General features: G+C 46.8%; 2 protein-coding genes and 1 long non-coding RNA gene across 3 annotated transcripts; 1 reads left to right on the top strand and 2 right to left on the bottom strand.

Annotated features, from left to right (window-relative positions):
* Positions 1-729: 729 nt before the first annotated feature.
* On the bottom strand, positions 730-1,355 carry LOC117189246. Its single transcript, XR_004473323.1, has 3 exons — positions 1,063-1,355; positions 834-987; positions 730-763 (listed from the first exon to the last, which is right to left on the bottom strand). It is a non-coding gene; the product is annotated as an uncharacterized LOC117189246 (long non-coding RNA).
* A 5,197-nt stretch (positions 1,356-6,552) lies between these two features.
* LOC117188757 lies at positions 6,553-8,636 on the bottom strand. Its single transcript, XM_033393084.1, has 2 exons — positions 7,367-8,636; positions 6,553-7,289 (listed from the first exon to the last, which is right to left on the bottom strand). Exons 1-2 carry the CDS (start codon positions 8,438-8,440, stop codon positions 7,281-7,283), a joined length of 1,083 nt encoding a protein of 360 aa, XP_033248975.1. The 5' UTR covers positions 8,441-8,636; the 3' UTR covers positions 6,553-7,280.
* A 10,986-nt stretch (positions 8,637-19,622) lies between these two features.
* On the top strand, positions 19,623-23,251 carry LOC117189960. The gene is made up of 2 exons (XM_033395044.1): positions 19,623-20,976; positions 21,049-23,251. Exons 1-2 carry the CDS (start codon positions 19,790-19,792, stop codon positions 22,880-22,882), a joined length of 3,021 nt encoding a protein of 1,006 aa, XP_033250935.1. The 5' UTR covers positions 19,623-19,789; the 3' UTR covers positions 22,883-23,251.
* The last annotated feature ends 279 nt before the right edge of the window (positions 23,252-23,530 follow it).

Here is a 23,530-nt window from a genome sequence, read left to right on the forward strand (position 1 = left end):
CGCGCTCTAGTTGACCATACCCCCACCCCCTGCCCATTCTTCATTTTGTGGCGGTAGGTTAGTTCATCAAAAGACCCAAAAGAAGAACCAAACTTAAATTTCAGTTCTAGCGGCCAGAAATACTAGAACACACACACGCAAAGTACGTGAGAATGCGTGTGCACCCATACATTCAAATATTCAAATAGCATCAGCATCAGATCTCTGATAACGAAAGAAGCATACAAACACACATTTTTGTCGAAACATACCCTCTAGTACCAGGCAACTAGTTCCGCACTGGTGCCGCACTAGCTACCATTCTCACCTCCCTGGTTCCAGATCGATTACCCGCAATGTATTTCAGCGGAGAATTTAACACATGCATGTCCTAGGGCGGAAGCACCCCTGGTTCCCGCTCGATTACCCTTCGATTACCCGTAGCTAGTTGCTCAGGAGGTAGTTCCGAACTAGTTACCAGAAGAAAGCCAGCAACTACATAGTTCCCCACTCGACTACCCTTCGATTACCTGTAGCTAGCTCTGACCTAGTTACCAGTAACTAGTTCCGAACTGACTACTGGTAGTAGTCAATCTGGCAGTCTGGAATAATACAAAAATCAAAACACAATGTCCTTCAATATAACGAATAATTTTTAATTATATGATGCTTAGCCTACTCCTGGCTTTTGGCAAGACACTTCTTTTTAAACACCCTTTTCTTCATCCTTTGCATTGCCTTCCGTACAGTGTTTTCGGGGGCTCATCGCCAGGCGGAATACATTCTGTAATTAATATTTATTTTAATTTATATGAAAAATTTTTAAATCTCTAGAAGTGTAAATGGTATTTTACCTAGCAAAGCTGAAAAAAAATCCTTTGTGGGTCCTAAGGGCCTTCTTCCCTTGGCCCCATCGACGTTATATGCCAGAACAATGTCCTCACTCAAAATAAAGTTCAAGCCGCTCAAAACGCCAGCTGGCTGGAGAATTGATTTCATTGCTGTTATCTGTAAGTGAAACATTAAAATATAATGATAAGACAGAGAAAAAAGTCATAAAATTTAGAGTTTAGATTTAGTTACATAAATGTCCCTATTTAATTTTATTTTTTCTTCCAGTTCTATAAGCTCTTCCTCACGTTTTATTGGGAACTGTCCCCGAATGGGATTCAATTCCCCCTTCTCCTTTAGCAGCTGCTTTATTAAAACAGTTTGATCCGCTAAAATTTGGACCACTGCTTTCAATTGATCTAAAAACAATGTTGTTAATTAATTTGATTATAAAAATATTTTTCTATTAATCTTTATTAGTCTTACCACGAATAACTGCATTCTCCTGTTTTAGAGTTTCTAAAAGTATATAAACAAGTATACTCAAAATGAGTATTGGTGTATATTCGATTTGTGGTAAAAGTGGATGTGTGTAACGTCCAGAAGGAATCGTTTCCGACCCCATAAAGTATATATATTCTTGATCAGCATCAATAGCCGAGTCGATTGAGCCAGATCGTATAATTATTATAGCCAGAATCAAGAAAACAATATCATTCTCTCTCGCACTGTCTCTCTCTAACACACAGGTTTCATGGTTAGCTTTGCCTATTGCAAAATATGAGTTCCCAGATCTCAGAGACTATAAAAGCTGTTGCAACGAAATTTTTGATCCACACTCCTGTGATATCGGACCTTGATTTCGCCACACCCCCTTCCGCCACCGCAAAGGACGAAAATCTGGGGCATCCACAAATCTCAGAGACTATTAAAGCTAGAGTAACTAAATTTGTTAGATCTACTCCCGTTAGATCTCACTATAAAACGTAGATTTCAACATTTCGCCCCACCCCCCTCCGCCCCACAAAGGACGAAAAACTGGGGGTATCCACAAATCTCAGAGACTATTAACGCTAGAGTAACCAAATTTGGTATCCGCACTTCTGTTAGATCTCACTATAAAACGTCTATCTCAGAATTTCGCCCCACACCCTTCCGCCCCCACAAAGGACGAAAATCTGTTACATCCACAATATTGCAGATTCGAGAAAACTAAAAACCCACAACCATAGAGAATGACTGTATCTATGAGATTGCTGAATCTGAATTCTTGTCTCTTGCATTCCTCGAGCGCAAGTAAAGTAAAATATCACGATTATCTTACAATTTCGGTGCTTATTGGATGGCGTGTCTCGGTAACTAGCTGAGTGGGCACTGTATTGTAACTCTTGTTCGCGTTTCTTCATAACTCCACGGGATTGCGGTTATTTGTCGACTTCGAAAAAAAAAAACAAAGGCGGCTTCGTTTTTCGGTTCTTTTTCGACTGGTCTGCGTTCGCTTCCCGCGTAATTAGTTGCAGAACTAGTACATTGTAGTCGACGAAGACCTGGTCCGCGTTCGATCTCCGCGTAACTAGTTGCGCGGTAAACAGCGCAGAACTAGTTCGAGAGGAGTGACATCTTTGGTTCTACAGGGTAGTTATGTAAGTATGTGTGTGTATGTATATATGTCTTTTTTTTGAATTAATATTTTTATTAGGTAGTATTGGCGCAGAAAGTCCACGGATGTTTCGTACTTTTTATGATTTTATTTTACTTAATTCTTTTCCAACCTCCCCGTCTAGTCGATACAGCAAAAGTGCTCATCGAACCCCCGCTCCGATCTCTCGTTCTCTTCCGACCTAGTTCTCGCATAGTTCTTGTTCGCAGAACTAGAACTATCGGATGATAATTCATATCGATACTTATTCAGATACTTACCATATTTCGTACAACGTTAATAGTAAATACAATTGTAGATTAGCACTAATAATTATAAGCTAGCAGCAAGGTAAATACAAATGTAGGGTTATAATACTAAAACAACCTAACAGCTCGGCCATCTTGACAATTAGATCGCCCTCGATCGTAAATATGTAATTAAGAGTAATTCTAATTATATGTGTATATATATAAATTGTTAACTATTTAAGTAGGAGTCACTTTCACACTGATTACGCCAATCTGCCCATTTCCTTAATCGGCATGCCTCTATAATGCCCTCATACGGGATTTGACTTATTTGGAAGTTTTCAATGTCATTTAACACATATCTGTCGTTCGGCAATACCTTTCTGATGATGTACGGACCCCTGTACTTCGGAAGAAATTTTTTATTTGTACCTATTGTGGTGTCAATGTTTCTCATTACAACGAAATCGCCTTCCAAGAACTCAATATGATTTTTGTGATTCCTTTCAAAATACTCTTCACTCTTCTGCTGACAATGCTCGATTTTATCCAAAGATAAATATAGATAGATATACCGCTAGGTATGACAAATGCTGTATACTGCACCGAACTCTCTGCTACTTTTACTTGTTGATAACTGTGTTTCAAATCTAAAAGTGTAAAAATTGTGTTCCCTTCTAAACTCTCTAAGCAGTCGTCTATTAGTGGCAATGGATATCCATCACGAATGCAAATCTTATTAAGCTGTTTGTAATCTACACACATTCTTTTTTCCCCTGATTTTTTCTTAACTAATGCTATTGCAGAGCTGTAAGGCGATTTACTTTCTCTTATGAAGCCTTTTTTCAATAGTTCATCTATTTGGGTATCTACTTCTTTTTTCTCCTGATATGAAAGTCTTCTCGGAACAGTGCGTATAGGTTCTTCTGATTTAAGTTTGAGATTCATTTGGTAGTTATGTTGAATTGCTGGAATGTTAGTTAAGTCTGAATAGTTAAGTTTTATCAATTCCATGAATTTACTACGTTCTTTATCAGTTCGCTTTGGGTCGATATTATAGCTGTCCTCTTCTTTTGTTATTTCAATACTATATATATACGGTATATCTATGTCGGTTCTTTCTAATGATTCACATGCCATATGCTTTTGCTCGTTATCTTTCAATAAAAGGTCAATGTTATTACAATTCAATTGGTCACTAATCTTATTCTCATAATTTTCATCCTTTAATAATCCATTATTATTGATATCTGATAACATCATCTCACTATCTCTATTTGTCAATACTACATTTTCAATTTGGTCACTCTCAATGTTCACTAATTTTTTAGTTCGCAGAACTAGAACTATCGGATGATAATTCATATCCTTTCAAAATACTCTTCACTCTTCTGCTGACAATGCTCGATTTTATCCAAAGATTTCTTACGTACTGATTCTAAATTGCTTTGAGTTCGGTATTGTTTCTCATCTAAGTATTCTGTTAACGCGTCAATATTACAACCCCTCTGTTGGACTCCGAATAACAACACTGAAGGCAATTCTTTCGTGGTCGAATGGACTGAGTTATTAATTGCATATTCAGCCTTTATTAAAAGTTTGCTCCAATCTTCGTGATTTATTGGCTCAGTTATTTTGGCGAGCATAGCTTTCATAGTTCTGTTAACCCGTTCTACCTGACCATTCGCTTGGGGTGAAGCAGTTGCCACTTTCACGTGTTCTATATTATTTTCTAGCAAAAATTTACTAAATTCTAATGATGTAAAACACGTTCCTCTATCGCTGATAATTCTACGTGGACGACTATAAAATTGAAAATACTTTGAAAAACATGTGTTGACTTCTTTAGTGCTTGTCGTATTTACAGAAAACAATTTTACAAATTTCGTAAAGGCGTCAATGATAACTAATACATGCTTCTTCTTTGATATAACAGCGGGAAGTGGTCCAAAATGGTCTACGTGTAAGGTGTCGAATGGGATTGGTCGCTTAGGAATATTGTGAAGTGTTCGATTATTCGCATGTGTGGGGACTGAAAACATGATACAATTTAAACAATTTCCTATAAACAAATCGATTTTAGATCTCATATTCGGGAACCAATAATGTCTTAAGATTTCTTTCATATATTTCTCGGTTCCTAAGTGACATAAGTTTTCGTGAACTCTTCTGATTATTTGCGTTTCCATTTCAGCTGGGACATAAAACAGCTCAACGTCGTTCTCACCTATTTTATAAACAATTCCGTCGCTCAATGAAAATTTCTTAACAGGTCCATGCTCCAATTGTTCTTTTAATTTTCCTATATGGTTGTCCCTGTTTTGTGTTATCTGAAGCTGAAGATTAATGTCGTCGCACTCAATCACGAAAACTATTCGGTCTTTGTTATCACTTTCATGAATTGTCACTATTGGTTCATATTCAAAATCTTGATTAAGCGCTGAAGGATATCTACTTAAGGTGTCCACATGGGACATATATTTTCCACTACGATGTTTTAAAGTGTAATTATAATTTGCTAGCTCTATGGCCCATCTGGCGATATTTGAATGAAGACGTCCCTTTCCTAAACATAAAACTTCTGAGTTACAATCTGTTATAATTCTAAACGGAATCCCTTCTAAATAAATTCGAAATTTCCTCAATGAATAGATCACAGCTAACGTTTCCAGTTTGAAACTTTCGTATCTTGCCTCTAGTTTTGTCGCTCTCTGTGAAAAATATGCTGTTGGGTGAAACTTATTGTCATCTTGTTTCTGCAACAAAATTCCACCAAAGCCTTCACTACTTGCATCACAATGCAATTCTGTTTCTCGATTTGGATTATACAGAGCTAATACTGGTGAAGAAATCAGTTTTTCTTCTTCTATATGTCCAGTTTTTCAAAAATTTGTATGCATTTGTATTGAAGCTCAAACTTAGTTCCAGGTTTTGCAAGTTCTTGTAATGGTTTTGCTATTCTTGAGTAAGCAGGGATGAAACGCCTAAAATAAGAGAATAATCCCAAAACCTTTTGCATTTCATGGCGATCTTTTGGCAATGGCAGATGCTTAATGGTTGCTGTGTGTTCACAGTTTGGGCTTATTCCCTTACCAGAAAGGGTATATCCCAAGAACTCAATACTTTCATAACCAAATTGACATTTACTAATCTTAATTTCTAGTCGATATTCTGCGAGAATTCTTAAAACTCTACCTACTGTTATAAGATGTTCGTTCAACGACTTGGAACCTATAGCGATATCGTCCATATAAACTACTACATTACTCTCGGGAATTAATGGTTGTAAAATGAAATTAATAAATCTCATAAATACTGCTGGTGCATTCATAAGTCCAAAAGGCATTCTTGTGTATTCATATTGTCCGCTAGGTATGACAAATGCTGTATACTGCACCGAACTCTCTGCTACTTTTACTTGTTGATAACTGTGTTTCAAATCTAAAATTGTAAAAATTGTGTTCCCTTCTAAACTCTCTAAGCAGTCGTCTATTAGTGGCAATGGATATCCATCACGAATGCAAATCTTATTAAGCTGTTTGTAATCTACACACATTCTTTTTTCCCCTGATTTTTTCTTAACTAATGCTATTGCAGAGCTGTAAGGCGATTTACTTTCTCTTATGAAGCCTTTTTTCAATAGTTCATCTATTTGGGTATCTACTTCTTTTTTCTCCTGATATGAAAGTCTTCTCGGAACAGTGCGTACAGGTTCTTCTGATTTAAGTTTGAGATTCATTTCGTAGTTATGTTGAATTGCTGGAATGTTAGTTAAGTCTGAACAGTTAAGTTTTATCAATTCCATGAATTTACTACGTTCTTTATCAGTTCGCTTTGGGTCGATATTATAGCTGTCCTCTTCTTTTGTTATTTCAATACTATATATATACGGTATATCTATGTCGGTTCTTTCTAATGATTCACTTGCCATATGCTTTTGCTCGTTATCTTTCAATAAAAGGTCAATGTTATTACAATTCAATTGGTCACTAATCTTATTCTCATAATTTTCATCCTTTAATAATCCATTATTATTGATATCTGATAACATCATCTCACTATCTCTATTTGTCAATACTACATTTTCAATTTGGTCACTCTCAATGTTCACTAATACTCTATTTTTATCTAAGTCACTGTTCACTAATACTCTATTTTCATCTAAGTCACTGTTCACTAATACTCTATTTTCATCTAAGTCACTGTTCACTAATACTCTATTTTCATCTAAGTCACTGTTCACTAATACCCTATTTTCATCTAAGTCACTGTTTACTAATACTCTATTTTCAATTGAGACCATATTGCTTTGCGTAACTCGCTTTACATTTTCAATTTCATTTTCAAAAATTAATTTTATTCCATAATTTTCAAGGAAACTGCGCCCCAGAAGGACATTACACGAAATATAGTTGTTTGGTACAACGAAAAATATAAGTTCTTTTTCAATGTTATGAAAAACTAAATTGACAATTATTTTTCCAAAAATGCTTATTCTCGAACCGTTAACTCCAAAATGCTCTGTCGGTCTTAATACACCATCAAAATTTTCATAAGGTATCGCCGAGCGCTGCATCAAATTAATAGCGCTACCGGTGTCCAACATGCCAGAAAGAAATTTAATTTGATACCTGCGTTTTATATCAGTGTAAAAATATACCCCTACCTGATTAACAATAGGAACAAAAATATTGTTCTCCTCTCTGTCGTCCATTGGCGGGTTGCTGGCTGTACCCACGGATCGCTGGGTTGGCATAGGCTTCTGTTGGCAATCCTTCACCTGGTGCTGCATGGATCCACACTGGAAACACGATCCCTTCTCCCGCTTAGGTGCGGGACACGATGAAGCATAATGGCCATGTGCTGAACAATTATAGCAGCGCACCTGGCTCCGGTCATTTCCGGAAGCGGTCATCCCAGTGCGCTCAAAATTCGTCTGGGTACTCTTCCTCAAAGCCTCGTATTGTCGAGCTAGCTCCTTAAGTTTTCCGATGGTCGACGCTGAATACAATAAGGCGATACTGGAAGATCGATCACGAAAACCATCAACGATGAACTGCACTGTCAATTTCTCTTCGATGTCGGCACGCATAGCAATTTCTTCCATGCGAAGAATATATCCCATTACGGAGTTTTTCTCCGGGTTGAAAAAGGTTTCCTTCAACAGAAGTACCACGTCGGCAGTTGAATTGCTGCGACCAAAAGTTTTTAGGAAGTTTCCCTTAAACTCGTCGTAAGTCTTTGATTTGTCGACACGCATGAACAAGTCCGCCTCTGTTCCCGCCTTCATCAACATGCGCACACAACGAAGCTTAAAATTGCTGCTTTCGTTCACGCCTCCGCAAATCCGTTCAAAATTCAAGACCCATTCAGAGGCTTCATCATTTTCACTGGCAGAAAAAGGGGCAATAAGTTGCTTGACCATTCGGATGTCATCGGTCATATAGTTGTCCATTACCATTAAAGCAGCCAGTTTCTTCTTTTTCTCAGCCACCCTTATTGCGGCGTCAAGTAATTTTTCTTCTTTCATATCGTCGATCTGCTCATTTTCAGACACTTTTTCATCCGATTCAATATCCGATTTATTCACCAGACTTTCAGAAACTTCGTCCATTCCACCACTTATGGCAAGCTTACGAAGTTGCCTTAGTGTTGCGCTGGCTGGAAAAATGATCTCCTTCTCCAGCAACCACTCTACAATTTTTTCTTTGTCAATGTTTGCCATGGTTTCCTCGGCCATTTATAAAATGTGGAAAATACTCGTTGTCGGGGATGCCAGTGGACAAATACTTATGTAGGCAGATACTTTAAAGGGCTACGATCCCACTTCTGAAGTTATTGGCGCAGAAAGTCCACGGATGTTTCGTACTTTTTATGATTTTATTTTACTTAATTCTCTTCCAACCGCCCCGTCTAGTCGATACAGCAAAAGTGCTCATTGAACCCCCGCTCCGATCTCTCGTTCTCTTCCGACCTAGTTCCCGCATAGTTCTAGTTCGCAGAACTAGAACTATCGGATGATAATTCATATCGATACTTATTCAGATACTTACGATATTTCGTACAACGTTAATAGTAAATACAATTGTAGATTAGCACTAATAATTATAAGCTAGCAGCAAGGTAAATACAAATGTAGGGTTATAATACTAAAACAACCTAACAGTAGTGAAGACAGAAAGGAGAAGCGTTTACAGATACATACAGTAGTGGGTTTAGTAGTATAGTAGTAGGAATTTGACAGCGGATGATAGGGAATGTAGATAGGTTGGTTTCGAGCTGCTCTTGCGGGACGACCGTCAAGTATTGCGTCGCAGGTACCGGGCGAGTACTCTAAGCCCCTCCTGTTTGCGGTCTTCTGGCGCGCTTGTACTCGCGTAGCTTACGCATTACTGCGCTCGCAAAGTTGCATACTGCCTCCCATTTTCGCGTGTCCTCCAGCATCGCTCTCACCAGTGTTTCCTCAATCAGCCATTCCCCACAGCATTCCTCTATACTCTCTCTCTCTCTCAGCTTCGAACCTAGCGCAGTTGAAGAGTATGTGCTCCGCATCCTCTGGTGTTCCGTCGCAGGCAGGACAACCTCCGTCGCTTTCGTGACCAAATCTGTGGAGGTACGCTTTAAAGCAACCGTGGCCGCTTAGAAGTTGCGTCAGGTAGAAGTTCACACTCACGTGACTTCGCGTGCCCCACTCTTCGACTCTTGGCATAAGGGTGTAAGTCCATCTCCCCTTCGCCGACTCCTTCTATCTATGCTGCAACTCGGACATTGTTTGCTGCCACTCCCGTTGGGCGATAGCGTCCCTATTTGGCGCCGCCGGTGCAACTTCTCTTCGCTGGGAGTATATTTCGGCAGCCTCCCTTGCTAAAAGGTCGATCGGTGCCGTCTCAGAAATGACCAGTGCTGCGTCGTCGGAAACTGTGCGGAATGCACTGCTTACGTGCAGGGCTCCCAGCCGATATGTTGCATGAATGCTCCTCATAGACCGCTGAACCGTGCAGTATTGTCGCCTTTAGCACATTGTGCAGTAGGAGCCGCCGTCCCTGTTTCGGGCACCTCATGTTGAGCATTATTTTTTTGAATGCCCTGCCCAACGCAGCAGCTCTTATGCTCACCTGGTTGAGGTGCTCACGAAACATAGCCGCGTGTCCAGCATCACTCTCAGGTACCGTATGGCTCTCACGAACTCTATCCTGCAAGTTTCTGCGTTTACTATCGCTGATTCCGTTTTTTTGCGACTGCTTATCAGGACTACCTTCGTCTTGTGGTCGGCCAGTTGTAGCCCAGAGCTTAGCCACTCTCTAATTTGTCTTATTGAGGCGCCGCATTTGCCTTCCGCATCCTTGAGGTTTTTTGCTACGGCCACTAGCGCGACATCGTCGGCGAACCCTATCAATCTCGTGTCCTCAGGTACTGGTAGGCGCAGGATGCCATCATACATGGCGTTCCAAAGTTGCGGCCCTAGGACCGATCCTTGTGGGACGCCGCCAGTTACCTTGTAACTCTTAGTACCTTCTTCAGTATCATACAACAGGACCCGATCCCGAAAGTAGTCTTGGACAATGCGCATGAGGTGGTCATCAACTCCAAAGCCCGTTGGCGCCCGTAAGATACATGCCCAGTTGGCAGTGTTGAATGTATTTACCACATCTAGTGTAAACACGATGCAGTATTTTTTGGCTCCGCCCTTCCAGCGGGTGCCTTCGATTGCCTTTGCTGCAATGTCTGCTGTTACTCCTAGCTGCGGCCTTGACCTCTGACACGCTGATTTGCTCTAGCTCGCTTAGGTTCTCTGCAGACTCCTGCCTTGGTGGGATGCCCCCCTGGGGCTTACGGGGGAATAGGGTCTCCACGATGTCCTTCATTTTGCTTGCTCTGTGCCTTCGGTTTCATAGCAATTTTTTTTTTTTATTACCACCTTGCAGGCCCTTCCCCAGATGTCCTGTTCCGCCGAGTCGCAGAGTTCCAGGAAGCACTTCCGCTTGCTCTCCCGTATGGCTAGCTCTAGGTCCCTGCGAGCAGCTGTGTATTCACCCTGGAGGTGTGCATATTTTGCCCGGCCCGGCTCTCTGGTACTTTCTGCGGGCTTGCAGGCACTTCCGTCGCGTGTCCGCGATCTGTTCGTTGCACCAGTTGCACGGGCTGGTGGTGGCTCCTATACTCATACCGCCTTTCAATGCTCGCATTGCAGGCGTGCAGCACTGCCTCCATCACCCTGGCCGCCTCGCTGGAGGCATCAGACGCTGGCGGTGGGGGAACCAGGTATGCGGCAAATTCTACTGGGTTGAACGAGGCTACTTTGAAACCCTTCCTTGTTGCATGGGGATTCCCTGCCTGGCCGTTTCTTCTGCCAGTGTTAATATCGCAGTAGATTGCAATATGGTCGCTTGCCGTTTAAATTTCGCTCAGCTTCCACTCAGAATTCGTATATAGGGATCCGCTGACGAAGGTCAGTTCTATACACGATTCGATGCCTCCCCTGTTAAAGGTGTGCTCGTTTCCTGTGTTGAGCAGGGCGATATCCAAACTCCAGGCATTTATAGCACCTCCTTTGTGCTTGCCTTTCGCCTTGACTCAGCCTGCCCTCTCTAAGCAGTTCACTGGCGACCGATGGTGGGAGGCAAACTATTGCCGTTTGCGTACCGGCAAAGGCCTGTCTAAGACTTTTAACCACACTGGTGTCCACTGACTCTTGGCCCGCCTGATTAGCAGTCTGACCAGTGGCCTCTGTTGGCCATTATCAGCAGCGCGGCTGCATCGGTGCAGGGCTGTGATGCACCGATCCACAGCTGACGGCTCGATCAGCTGGCATGACTAGTTACAATTTTGCATAAAGCAGACGGCACAGTCAGTGACATAGAGTGACAATTAATAACAACACTAGTGGCATGCTTGGAATGAGAGACACAGAGAGGGAAAATCTCACCCCCGGCCTACGACCGGGTCCTTCGTCTGCAGCGTCTTAATTATTATGTATATATGTATGTACGTATGTGTGTATGTATGTAATTCGATTTATGTATGTGTAATTAGAGTACAACGTCGGCATAAGTATTTTGACAAAGCTCTACGCAACGAGTTGACGAATTGCTACGTGTTACAGCTCTCTTATCTGATTTACCGCTAACTACATGAATGCATAAAGTATATTGCAAATTATCTTCGTAGTTGCATTTTGCGTTTTGTTAATATGCTTCTTATTCTCATTCGTAATCTGATCTTGGCTGGACAAAAGTATTTTGTCAGAACTTCAATTAATTTGCATTGATCTGCTGTTGATAGAAAGCGAAACCATTATTACGGATTATCTCAGTTTAGAGATTGTAAATGCTGATAAAAATTGTTTTCGTTCAATAATTTGTGAAATATGAGTAACCGAAAGGAATTCAGTGAATCTCTTAAAAATTAAATAATAGTGAAGTTCAACTCTGGTATTTCAGTGCAAAATATCAGTAGATTATAGTATATTTCACGTCAGACAAACTGCTATAAAAAAACAAATTTAAAAAAACCAACACTGCAAAAAACGCTACACGTTGTGGCAGACCACGAAAGACAACTGCCAAGGTAGTGTAACGGACCTGCTTCTTGGTTCGCTTGAGTTTGCTGGGCTCGCTCAGCGGTCGGCCGATTCGTCGCAACGTATTTTTATTGTTGCCCCCAACGACAAATGATTAGACCTTCCTTTTCTTTAATCGAATCTCTCTTTATTCGTACTTATATTAGGACTTAGGGCTAGATGCTACAATTCAGCTTATCTATGGATCTCCACCACGCGTGGGCTCTCGTCGGGTGTAGCAGCGTTGAGGCTGTTGATTGGGGCAGTTTGACCTCCGCTATTGCTTTGGCCCGCCACGCAAATCCGCACTCTACGTCTCGCACTCCCCTCTTAGCTTCCGCCGGCAACTGTGGATCACCTCTTAACTTAGACTCACTCTGGGGGCAGGCGGGGCCTGTCTTCCTGTTGTTATTCACTTCACTGCACTTCTTCGAACCGTACCGGGTATTACTCTCACGCTTCGGCGGGGTTTCAACGTGCGCGCGCGATCACTTCTCCACGGAAAAAGAGACGCTTCGTTGCCGCAGCCTCCTTTTATAGCCCCTTGACGGGCCCCGGCTCGGCGTCGGTAGTTTTCCATCGCCGTCTCCTGGTTTCCACGGCCTTCGTAACGGGGCCTGGCCGGTGGCGTGATCCCATGCCCCTATTTGGTCATGCGTCGGATCGCTGCCGGCCCGATCCCGCCGTCTCCTCTGCCCCTCGCGTTTCTCTTACTCCGAGAGCGGGACACTTCTCCTCTCGGGGCCCTTGGCCTCTTCGCCGCATCCGGCTATCCGTGGGTATCTGGGCTGACCTTCGCCTTATCCAGCCAGCCATCAGCCTTTATCCGACCGTCCCACCGCCTCTATCCGGCTATGCTTTGGTCGAATTCGGCCTGTGGGAACCACGGTTCCTCACACCCCCCTCTTTCTTCCCGCAGCGGAATACTCCCGTTTTCCGCGACCTTGCGACGGAGTGTGCTTTCCTCATTCAAACGGCCCCATTTTACGCGCGCTCCTTACGGCATCTGGGATCACGGGCGCCCTGGCGCCCTCTGGCGCCTTTGCTCGGGCGGCGCTGCCAGCCCTTGCAATTTTCTGGCTGGGGCCGAATCCCCACCTATCGATAAGGTGTAGGGGCGTTTAGGCGATCCACTCGATATCTCTCCCCCGTACGTATTCCACTTTTCTCTTTTTCTTCTCTCTTTATTAATTTTCTTCCCGCGTGTTTCGCCCCTGATTTTTCTTTCTTTTTTTTTCTTTTGCTCTTTTTTTTTCTTTCCCCTTTTTTTTCCTTACTTGTGCTCGCGGAACACCTCCGTGCGTGTGGCCGACATCGCAATGCGGTACCGGGTACCCCGCTCGCTCACCAGCTTCTTCACCCTCCTACCCACGAGGCGAATCTGGGTCTGCGCGCGGACCACCGCCGCCGGCCACTCCTCCCGCGGGATCGCCATCCAGTGGACCGTGGCTGCTGGTGCCGAGCTCTGCCGTTGCAGGGCCGGTCGCTTCGGTCCTGCACAGGGCTCCGGGCAGGAGGCCTGCCGCTTCAGAGCCGGGCGTTCGGCCGCCGTCGACCTCTCCGGTGCGGGCCACACCCACGGTCCGCGCTCCCACGCCTCGAGTTCCACCTCCGTCGGTGCTGTCACCCCGTCGCTGCTGCTCGGCCGTTGCTGTCTGGCCGCCGTCGCCGTTTCCGCGGCCCGCGTCTCTGCTTCTGCCGCTGCTCGGCCGTCGCCGTCTGGCCGCCGTCGCTCGGCCGTCGCTGTCCTGCTGCCGCCGTCGCCGCCTCTGCCGCCTCGGTCGTCGCGTCGCCTGCTCGCCGTCGTCTGCCACCACCGCCGTCGCCGTGTCTGCCGCCTCCGCCGTCGCCGTGTCTGCCGCTGCTTCGGCTGTCGCCGTCTGGACCGCCGTCGCCGTCTGGACCGCCGTCGCCATTTCCGCGGCCTGCGTCTCTGCTGTCACCTTCGCCGCTTCTGCAGTCCGCATCGCTGCCTCCGACGTCGCCATTGCTGCCGCTGAGGTCGTGGGGGCGGGTCCGGGTCCCTCCTCCGCGGGTCCCTGCTGTTGCTGCCGCGTGGACTCTCCTCCCACACCCGGGCGCCGGCCTCTGGCTGGGCTTCGCTCGGGGCGGGCCCCGAGGCCCACGTGATGTGCAGGGTCTGGTGGTGCCACACCATCCCCTGGCGCACGGCGGTCCGCACCTCCTGCGATACATACGGACCCATTACGGCCGCCTCCGGTCCCCTCCACTGTGGTTGCTGCTGCCACTGCTCCTGCCCCTGCTGCTGGTGATGCGGCTGCTGGTGCTGCTGGTGCTGCTGCTGCTGGTGCTGCTGTTGCTGCTGTTGCTGCTGCTGGTGCTGCTGCTGCTGGTGCTGCTGCTGCTGGTGCTGCCGTTGCTGCTGCTGCTGGTGCTGCTGCTGCTGCTGGTGCTGCTGCTGCCGGTGCTGCTGGTGCTGGTGCTGCTGCTGCTGCTGCTGGTGCTGCTGCTGGTGGTGCTGCTCCTCCTCGGCTGCGGCTGCCGCCTCTCGGAGCCCTCGTCATCCTCGGCCGGTGGCGTAGGTTGCCACAGCTCGCCTTCCTCCTCCTCGGCCTGCTGCAGCCGCCGCTGCCACTCGGCCTCTGGGTTCGTAGCCTGCTTGCCCGTGGCCTGGGGCGGCGTTCCCTCGGTCTCCGCCTCGTCGGTCCGGGGCTGCATCGGCGGCAGCACCACCCGGAATGGTGGGGGTGGCGGCGCCTCGTCGCTCTCTTGGCCGTGCTCCTCCGTACTGGCGGCTCTTTCCGCCTGTCGCCGCCGCGCCTCCATCCGCTCGTCCCTCCGCCGCCTGATCGCCCGCGCCCTCTCCAGCACTTGGTGCATCCGGCGCTTCTCCTCCGGCGTCGCCTCCTGAAACCTCCGCCTCACCGCCTCAATTTTGTCGCGCAGGGTCAGCGGCCTTCCATTCCTCGTCTCCGGCTCCGCCCTTTGCTGCCGTCTCCATCTGGCCTTCTCCTGAGCGGTTGGCGCGCGCGGGCCGTCGGTGCATATGACCTCGTCGTCGTCCTCCTCGCTCCATCATCCGATGACACCGTCGGCGACACCGAGTCGTGCCCCGATGGCGCCGGTGACACCAACGGCGAGGCCAGCAGTTGAAGGAACTGGGAGCCATCGCACCAATCCTCCTCGTCGCTACGCGAGAGCAGAGACGCCCGTCGCTGACGAGAAGTACCGGCGCGATAGCCCCCTCCTCCCACGATCGCCTGTTGCTCCTCCAGGAAGGCCCTCATATCATCCATCTTCTTCCTGCCATCCTCGTGGTTGAGCCCGCGTTTTATCTCCATTTTTTTTCTTGCTGCCTTTCTTGCGTTCTTTCTGGTGATAATTACCTTCAAGTGTTCGCTGTTCCGTTTTCCACCCGCCTATATACACGCGTTGCATTGCCAATCGTTCCCTCTACCGGTGCCGGTGCTCCGTGTCTCGGTCTCTCCCGCCTGGTTCTAACGGTTGTTGCGTTTGTACTCATGGCCCTCAGCCTCGTCTCTCTGCCGGCCGCGCTCTCTAACGGCATCTTTCCCCTGGTTGTGCGAGTGCCGTCGCGCTCTCCGCTCTCTATCCGATTTCGCCTTATCCCTTCTTTTTTGGATACTGTTGTGCTCTCGCCGCGTTTCTCTGTTGGCTCATGGATAAAACTTTTCCATCTTTGATGGACCCACCCCCTTCCCGTTCATGATTATTTTGCTTTTTATTCCCCCATTTTATTTTTGCTTATTCACAACTTTTATTTAGCCCTTTATTCTTGTTTATTTTAATTGCTATTTAATGGATTGATGGATTGCTAATTATTTACTTTTAATCGTTATAAAAAATTGCTATTTATTCTTACATGCCACCGCCGACCTGTCTTCTTCATCCCGTGCTGCTCGGACCCTCCTTGGCCTGGGTGAGTTCTCCCGACCCGGATGACTTTTACTCCATCCTTTCTCCCTTTCCAGCTCGCCCTCTGCCCTCAATGCGGGCCGCTTGCCGCGATTCCGCTCGTGAACAATGGGTCATCCGACCCTCCGCCCGGGCTGGAATCTTGGGCTCACATCCCAGGGCAACTCCTATGCGCCACCGGCCGGACTCTTTTGACAGGTGTCTCCCTCACACAGTGGCTCGGACCCGAGGATCATCCGACTCCTCGCCCGGTAGTCCACGCATGAGCGGCACCCGTCGTTCCGGCCCGACGCTCGTAGTTGCCCCGTGAGTCCGCGTTGAGGCGTGAGCCTGGCCCCTGGGTTTTTCCTGGTCATCCGCTGTCTGAGATTACACTCCCCGACCCTGGATTCGCCTCCCAGCTTTGAGTGACGCGTTTCCTGTTCAGGTTTGCTGAGCTTTTCCTCTTCTCGTTTTATTTTCCTTTCTTTTTACTAATTTTCGCTTTTTTCAGATTTCTCCAACCACAGTCTTCCTGTTCGCCTTTCTTTTTTTTTTTTTAATCTAAGTGCACAAGTCCATCACCCTGCGTGCTGACGAGTCTCGTGCGTGTCCTGCGCGCACCCTTCCCAGTGTCCTGCGTGGCACTCTACCGTTCCTGGTCCTGCGTGACCCTTTAGGGCGACCTATTACAGCCATTCTCCTTCACCCCTGTGTCTCTCGCTCCTCGGGTTGGGGTTTCAGATCTCGTATGTGTGCCGTTCTCTTCTTCCTGTCGCCCTCCTTTCTTAGGTTGCAGATAACCGGGGATATAAAGTCCTCTATCTGGTATGGCCCATCGTACCTTGGTGCCAGCTTCGCGGCGAATCCCTCCGCTGCATTGGAAAGGTGGTGCTGTTTGGCCCACACGACCTCTCCCACTTTGGGTCTCCACGGTCTTCTTCTCAGGTTGTAATGCCTGGCCTGATCCTGGGCTGCCCTTTCCAAGTTGCGTCGAACCAACTGAAACAGCTCCTTTAATTTCTTCGCATTTTCATCCGGCGTCTCTGTGCCTTGTCCCGTGCCTACCGTCTCCTCGTCATATAGGGCCTTTGGCAGCCGGGGTTCCCTTCCTTGCACCACGAACGCCGGTGAATATCCCGTTGTATCCGTGGTGAGAAATGAGCCTCGTAGTTTTTACATGTATATTGCGATTGACCTATTTACACGCTCATGATTGTAGTACACCGCCTAAGTAACTATTTTTACGCGCATAGCTGTGTTGTTGTTTACTCGGGTCCAGAACATAGCTGTAATGTTCTCACACGCATGGCCAGACCCGCAGCTGCACACGCACACAGCGATGCGTTCCGTTGTTTTGCATTGAAACCGTCGCGTCGAGTCTTATCGCGTGATCTTTCAATTCCCTTTTGCTCGACTTCTTTTCGCGGAGTTGATGCAGTAGAAACTTCGAGACGAAGCCGCCCGCACACATAGTTTGTACCGACGCAGAATCGAACCCCCCGCTATTCTTGTAATATAATTGTACTATAACCACCAATATTAAATAATCAATAAATAATAAATAAGCTCAAGATATAAACGATTATACAGTCCACTAATTCATAACCATAACAAAAATTGGTCCTTCGAGCCGGATTTCCGCGTTTGAGTTTATTTATACGTATACATATTAAGTGATACCGTTACCCGCTGTTTGCCATGAAGGCCCTAGTGCATCGTCTAATTCAGCAACGTGGGGCCTGCAAATCCCAATTAACTCGCGTGGCTGCGGAGGCTCAAGAGTTTGTACAGTCATGTACTTCTGTGCAAACATTAGAGCACAAGTTGGACCGACTTGTTGCAACTTTCAACCGCTTTATGGAGCTGTCTGAAGAGCTGGTCCAATATAATGATGAAGAGGAATACGTGGATCCGGATTTGGACATCCCCGAATATGAGAAAAGGTTCTTTAGTGCGCATAGTATCTTCACTGAAGCCATACGTGACCGGAGCAGTCACGAGACTGAGCACGACAACTCAAATCTACTGCTATCGACCACTGTGGAACGCTTATTTGAGGGACAAACTCAACTTCTGGAGAGGATTCGGGACTCATCGGGAACCACAGAGCTGCAGTTCGAGAAAATACGCATTCCGACGTTTTCGGGCAGATACGAGGATTGGTGTCAGTTTAGTGACTTGTTCTTAGGCTCAGTCGACAAGAAGAGTAGTCTGTCCAAGTGCCACAAGTTTCATTATTTGAAATCCTATCTGGATGGTGAAGCGTTGTCTCTGATAAAACATATTCCCGTATCGGATGCCAATTACCAGGACGCATGGGAGAGGCTCGAAAATCGCTACAACAAGAAGTCACTGATTGCTCGTTCGTTCATTCAAAACTTTCTTTCGTTGCCAACCGCAAAGGGTTCAAACATCGCCGAGTTGCGTAAGATAGTCGACACCGCTGACGAAAGTATACGTGGTCTACATGCGCTGAGCTGCGACAGCCGCGATGTGTGGCTAATCCATATCTTGCTCTCAAAGTTAGACCCGGAATGCAAGGAAGCGTGGGCCACCTCCAGTGAATCGTGCAAGGAAAATGTGACCATAAATGACCTGTTCGGCTTTGTCTTCGCCCGTTGCGATGCACTTGAGTCTTGTCAAGATCCAAAGCTAATCCAGGATACACACACGGTGCTGAATAAACGTCGTGCAATTTCTCATCATGTGGACGTGCCAAATACGTCTGCTCGTGATTGTGTATATTGTCACGAGCAACACAGCCTTTATGCGTGCACTCAATTCAAGGCTCTGGATGTTGTGGACCGCCGCAAGTTCGCAAGGGATGGTCATTTGTGCTTCAATTGTCTAAGCCGATCTCATCAAGTCAAGGAGTGTAATTCCACAAACACGTGCCGTCTGTGTAAGCTGAGGCACCACACTCTTGTTCATCCAGAGGACATACGCTCTGTCACGGCTTCCGCTGATGTCAATAACTCCGCTGACTCACCCGTCCGCTCGTCCAGTTTCCCTGATGACGCTGATCCTGCCGTGGTCAGCCATCATACATTGGAGAGGAAATTCGTGGCCAAGAGTCAGGCCATATTGCCAACGATTTTGGCCACTATAGTCGACTCCTGGGGCAACGAGACCACCTGCAGGATACTGTTGGATACTGGTTCGACTATAACGATGGTCGCCGAATCATTTATTCAACGAATTGGTTTGCCGCGCACCCACGCTCGTATACCAGTGGTTGGTCTAGGCGCAAATCCTGCTGGGGTTACTAGAGGTCGCGCCACATTCACGCTGCTCTCCCGCACAAGCTCGGCCTCAGTGGTGGTAACAGGTCTGATTATGAACACTTTAACATCCTCGATTCCAGCCCAGAGGATCGAGTCTAACACACCGATGTGGAAAAGGATTCGTTATCTACCCTTAGCGGACCCTACATTTGGTAAGCCAGGCGAAATCGACGTGATTTTAGGAGCTGATCAGCTTTGGAACCTTTACACTAGACAACGCAAAGAGTTTGGTTCTGAATATCCTATTGCACTTCATACTAATTTTGGTTGGGTCATTACAGGCAGCTACCATCTCAGTAGTGATGCTCACAACCACGCACTAGCACATCACGCGCACGAGGATCTGGACACTTTGGTTCGATCGTTCATGGACATGGAACGAGTTCAACCAAGTGACGCTACCATTGATGCTAGTGATCCCGCTGAGCAACACTTCGTTCATACGCACGCCCGCAGAAACGATGGCGTGTACATCGTCCAATACCCGTTCAAGGAATCTGCCCCTCCGATGGGGTCCACACTGCCACAAGCACTACGACGCTTTTCTTCTCTCGAGCGGAAATTTCGAAAATTTCCTGCGCTCAAACAACAGTATGTCGAGTTTATGGAGGATTATATACAACGAGGACACATGGAGGTGATTCCTTCTAGTACCGTAGAAAACGGTCCCGCCAATCACAATTACTTAGCACACCACGCAGTATTTAAACCAGATAGCACCACCACGAAATGCCGAGTTGTATTCGATGGCTCTGGGGAGGACTGCAATGGATCTTCACTTAATTCACGACTACACATCGGACCACCTATTCAAAGGGATTTACTTGGAGTATGTCTACGTTTCCGTCAGCATCGCTATGTGTTTTGTACGGACATTGAGAAAATGTTTAGAGGCATCCTGGTTTCAGAAGATCACACGCATTACCAACGGATTGTCTGGCGAAAGGAGGAGACTGCTACACTCGATCATTATCGATTGCTGACCGTGACGTATGGTTTAGCGTCTTCGCCGTTCTTGGCTGTTCGAGTCCTCAAGCAGATCGCGCAAGATCATGCCGATTTGTATCCGAAGGCTGCTGCTGTGCTTGTACGAGACGCGTACGTGGATGATATCCCTACTGGTTGCGATAGTATCGACGATCTCATTGCACTCAAAGATGAATTAATTTTGCTATTGAGCCAAGCTCAATTTAAACTTCGAAAATGGAGTTCAAACTGTTGGTCACTACTCAAATCGCTGCCACAGGACATTTGTGAGTATCCACTTGAAGCCCTAGAGGGAAAGAGCCCAACTCAATATGTCAAGGTTCTTGGAATACGCTGGGACCCGGCTGTGGACGAGCTTTCCTTCAAGTTGACCATTCCCGACGCCACAGGGGTTCTGACAAAACGGATTTTGCTGTCCGAGCTTGCCAAGATCGCCGATGCGTCATCTCATGCATACGCCGCTGTCATCTACAGTCGCGTGAGAGTCAATAATGACTACGCTGTAACACTGATCGCCGCAAAAACCCGGGTGGCACCCATCAAACCTATCTCCATCCCACGGCTCGAGTTGAATGCCGCCCATCTTCTGTCGAAATTGATGTCTCTGGTTAAGCAAACTCTAACTATTCCTATTTCAAGTACTTCGTGTTGGTCAGACTCCGAAATTGTACTACATTGGCTCTCATCACCCCCACGGACTTGGAACACTTATGTTTGTAATCGCACGGCTGAGATTCTAGAAGCTTGCCCACGTAGCTGCTGGCAACACATTCGCACTGAGGACAATCCCGCGGACTGTGCATCACGCGGACTTTTACCAAAGGATCTGGTAGAACATCAACTGTGGTGGAATGGACCACCGTGGCTTTCCCAATCACATCGCACTTGGCCACCTGTTAAGGCCAAGTTCGCACTGTCGACTGAGGACGCTGAGCGGATGGAAGTAAAGGTCAAGCCCCAAGTTAGTCTACACATTTCCAATGAAGGAAATGATCTTAACTGTATGATCAACAAAGCTTCCTCCTGGTCACATCTCTTGCGGACACTTAGCTATTGCTTTCGGTTCGTACATCGTCTTCGTTGCAAGGACCGCCTGTCATCATTTTTATCGTCATGGGAGCTTCAATATGCCCGCTCTAGGGTAATCAAACATGTCCAGATGGAGTTCTTCCAAGTGGAGTACAGACAGCTGAGCACTGGACAAGCCCTTTCTCAAAAGTCCAAGTTGATTCACTACACTCCATTTGTTGACGACCAAGGAATTCTGCGCGTAGGAGGACGCATTGGAAACTCGATGACAACCTATGACGCAAAACATCCCATACTTCTTCCAAAGGAATCACCAGTCGCTGTTTTAATAGCTAGACACCAGCACGTCACATCGTTACACGCTGGAGTCGAATTTATGTTTCACACGTTGAGACAGAAGTATTGGATCCTGGGAGCCCGTAACATAGTCCGCAAAATTGTATTCAACTTCAAGATATGCTTCCTCCAGCGCAAAGGAACGAGTACACAACTCATGGCTGATCTTCCCGCCTTTCGCGTTCAGCCCACCCGCTGCTTTCTACATTCTGGATTGGATTACGCTGGACCAGTTACCATCAAGACATCAGCAGGTCGGACACCGAAGTTTGGCAAAGCTTGGTTTGCCATCTTTGTTTGTCTGTCCACCAAAGCAATTCATATCGAGCTCGTCAGTGATTTGACGACTCCTGCATTTATCGCCGCTTTCAAACGTTTTTGGTCTCGACGTGGCCCTATATCCGACTTGTACTCGGACAATGGCACAACATTCCATGGAGCCAGAAAGGAACTAACGGAGATGCAATGGATAGCTGTATCTCAAAGTCAAGACGAGGAAATTGCTAATTTTCTGACGAGTCAGGACATCAACTGGCACTTCATTCCGCCATCTGCCCCGCACTTTGGAGGTCTTTGGGAAACAGGCGTACGATCTATCAAACTCCACCTTCGCCGAGTAATTGGTAGCAGTGCGTTAACCTTCGAGGAATATTCAACAATTTTAACTCAGATTGAAGGGTTACTCAACTCTCGCCCACTGTGCGCGCCCAGCGATCACAGCTTGGATCCCCTTACCCCCGCTCATTTTCTTACAGGTCAACCTCACATGTCGGTGCCGGAGCCGTCCTTGTTAGACGTCAACATTAACAGACTGCAGCGTTGGAGACAACTGCAAGCCAAGGTTCAAGGATTCTGGAAACGTTGGAATCTGGAATACCTTACTTCCTTGCAACCTCGCACGAAATGGCAGCAGGAGTCCAACGACATAACCGTGGACACTCTTGTGGTACTGAAGGAGCCAAATCAACCGCCTAGCAAGTGGCTGCTTGGGCGAATCACCGAAGTTCATCCTGGCCAAGACGAGAGGGTTCGAGTGGTCACCGTCAAAACCGCCCGAGGAGTGTACAAGAGGCCTATTACCAAACTTGCTGTGCTTCCCTTGTTCTGAACAGTCGTTCAGGGGGGCCGGTATGGTGAGAAATGAGCCTCGTAGTTTTTACATGTATATTGCGATTGACCTATTTACACGCTCATGATTGTAGTACACCGCCTAAGTAACTATTTTTACGCGCATAGCTGTGTTGTTGTTTACTCGGGTCCAGAACATAGCTGTAATGTTCTCACACGCATGGCCAGACCCGCAGCTGCACACGCACACAGCGATGCGTTCCGTTGTTTTGCATTGAAACCGTCGCGTCGAGTCTTATCGCGTGATCTTTCAATTCCCTTTTGCTCGACTTCTTTTCGCGGAGTTGATGCAGTAGAAACTTCGAGACGAAGCCGCCCGCACACATAGTTTGTACCGCCGCAGAATCGAACCCCCGCTATTCTTGTAATATAATTGTACTATAACCACCAATATTAAATAATCAATAAATAATAAATAAGCTCAAGATATAAACGATTATACAGTCCACTAATTCATAACCAATCCGACACTCCCGAATTCATGGCCAGCATCAGCTCCGGCCATTTTTCATCCCAACACCTTTGATCACCCTCGGTAAACTGAGCTATCATGGTCTTTACCGTTCTGTTCGTTCGCTCTGTCGGATTCTCTTGCGGCGTGTATGGCGCCGTAAACTGGTGACGAACT

This window comes from Drosophila miranda, chromosome XL (assembly GCF_003369915.1).
Source record: "Drosophila miranda strain MSH22 chromosome XL, D.miranda_PacBio2.1, whole genome shotgun sequence".
NCBI classification, from domain to species: domain Eukaryota; kingdom Metazoa; phylum Arthropoda; class Insecta; order Diptera; family Drosophilidae; genus Drosophila; species Drosophila miranda.

What these genes read in the sequence shown, in the direction of transcription:
- LOC117188757 (XM_033393084.1), bottom strand. Translation starts at nt 8,440, where the DNA reads ATGGCCGAGGAAACCATGGCAAACATTGACAAAGAAAAAATTGTAGAG.
- LOC117189960 (XM_033395044.1), top strand. Translation starts at nt 19,790, where the DNA reads ATGGACATGGAACGAGTTCAACCAAGTGACGCTACCATTGATGCTAGT. An exon ending in ATCTCCATCCCACGGCTCGA is followed by an intron (nt 20,977 to 21,048) that starts GTTGAATGCCGC and finishes TCCTATTTCAAG; the next exon opens with TACTTCGTGTTGGTCAGACT.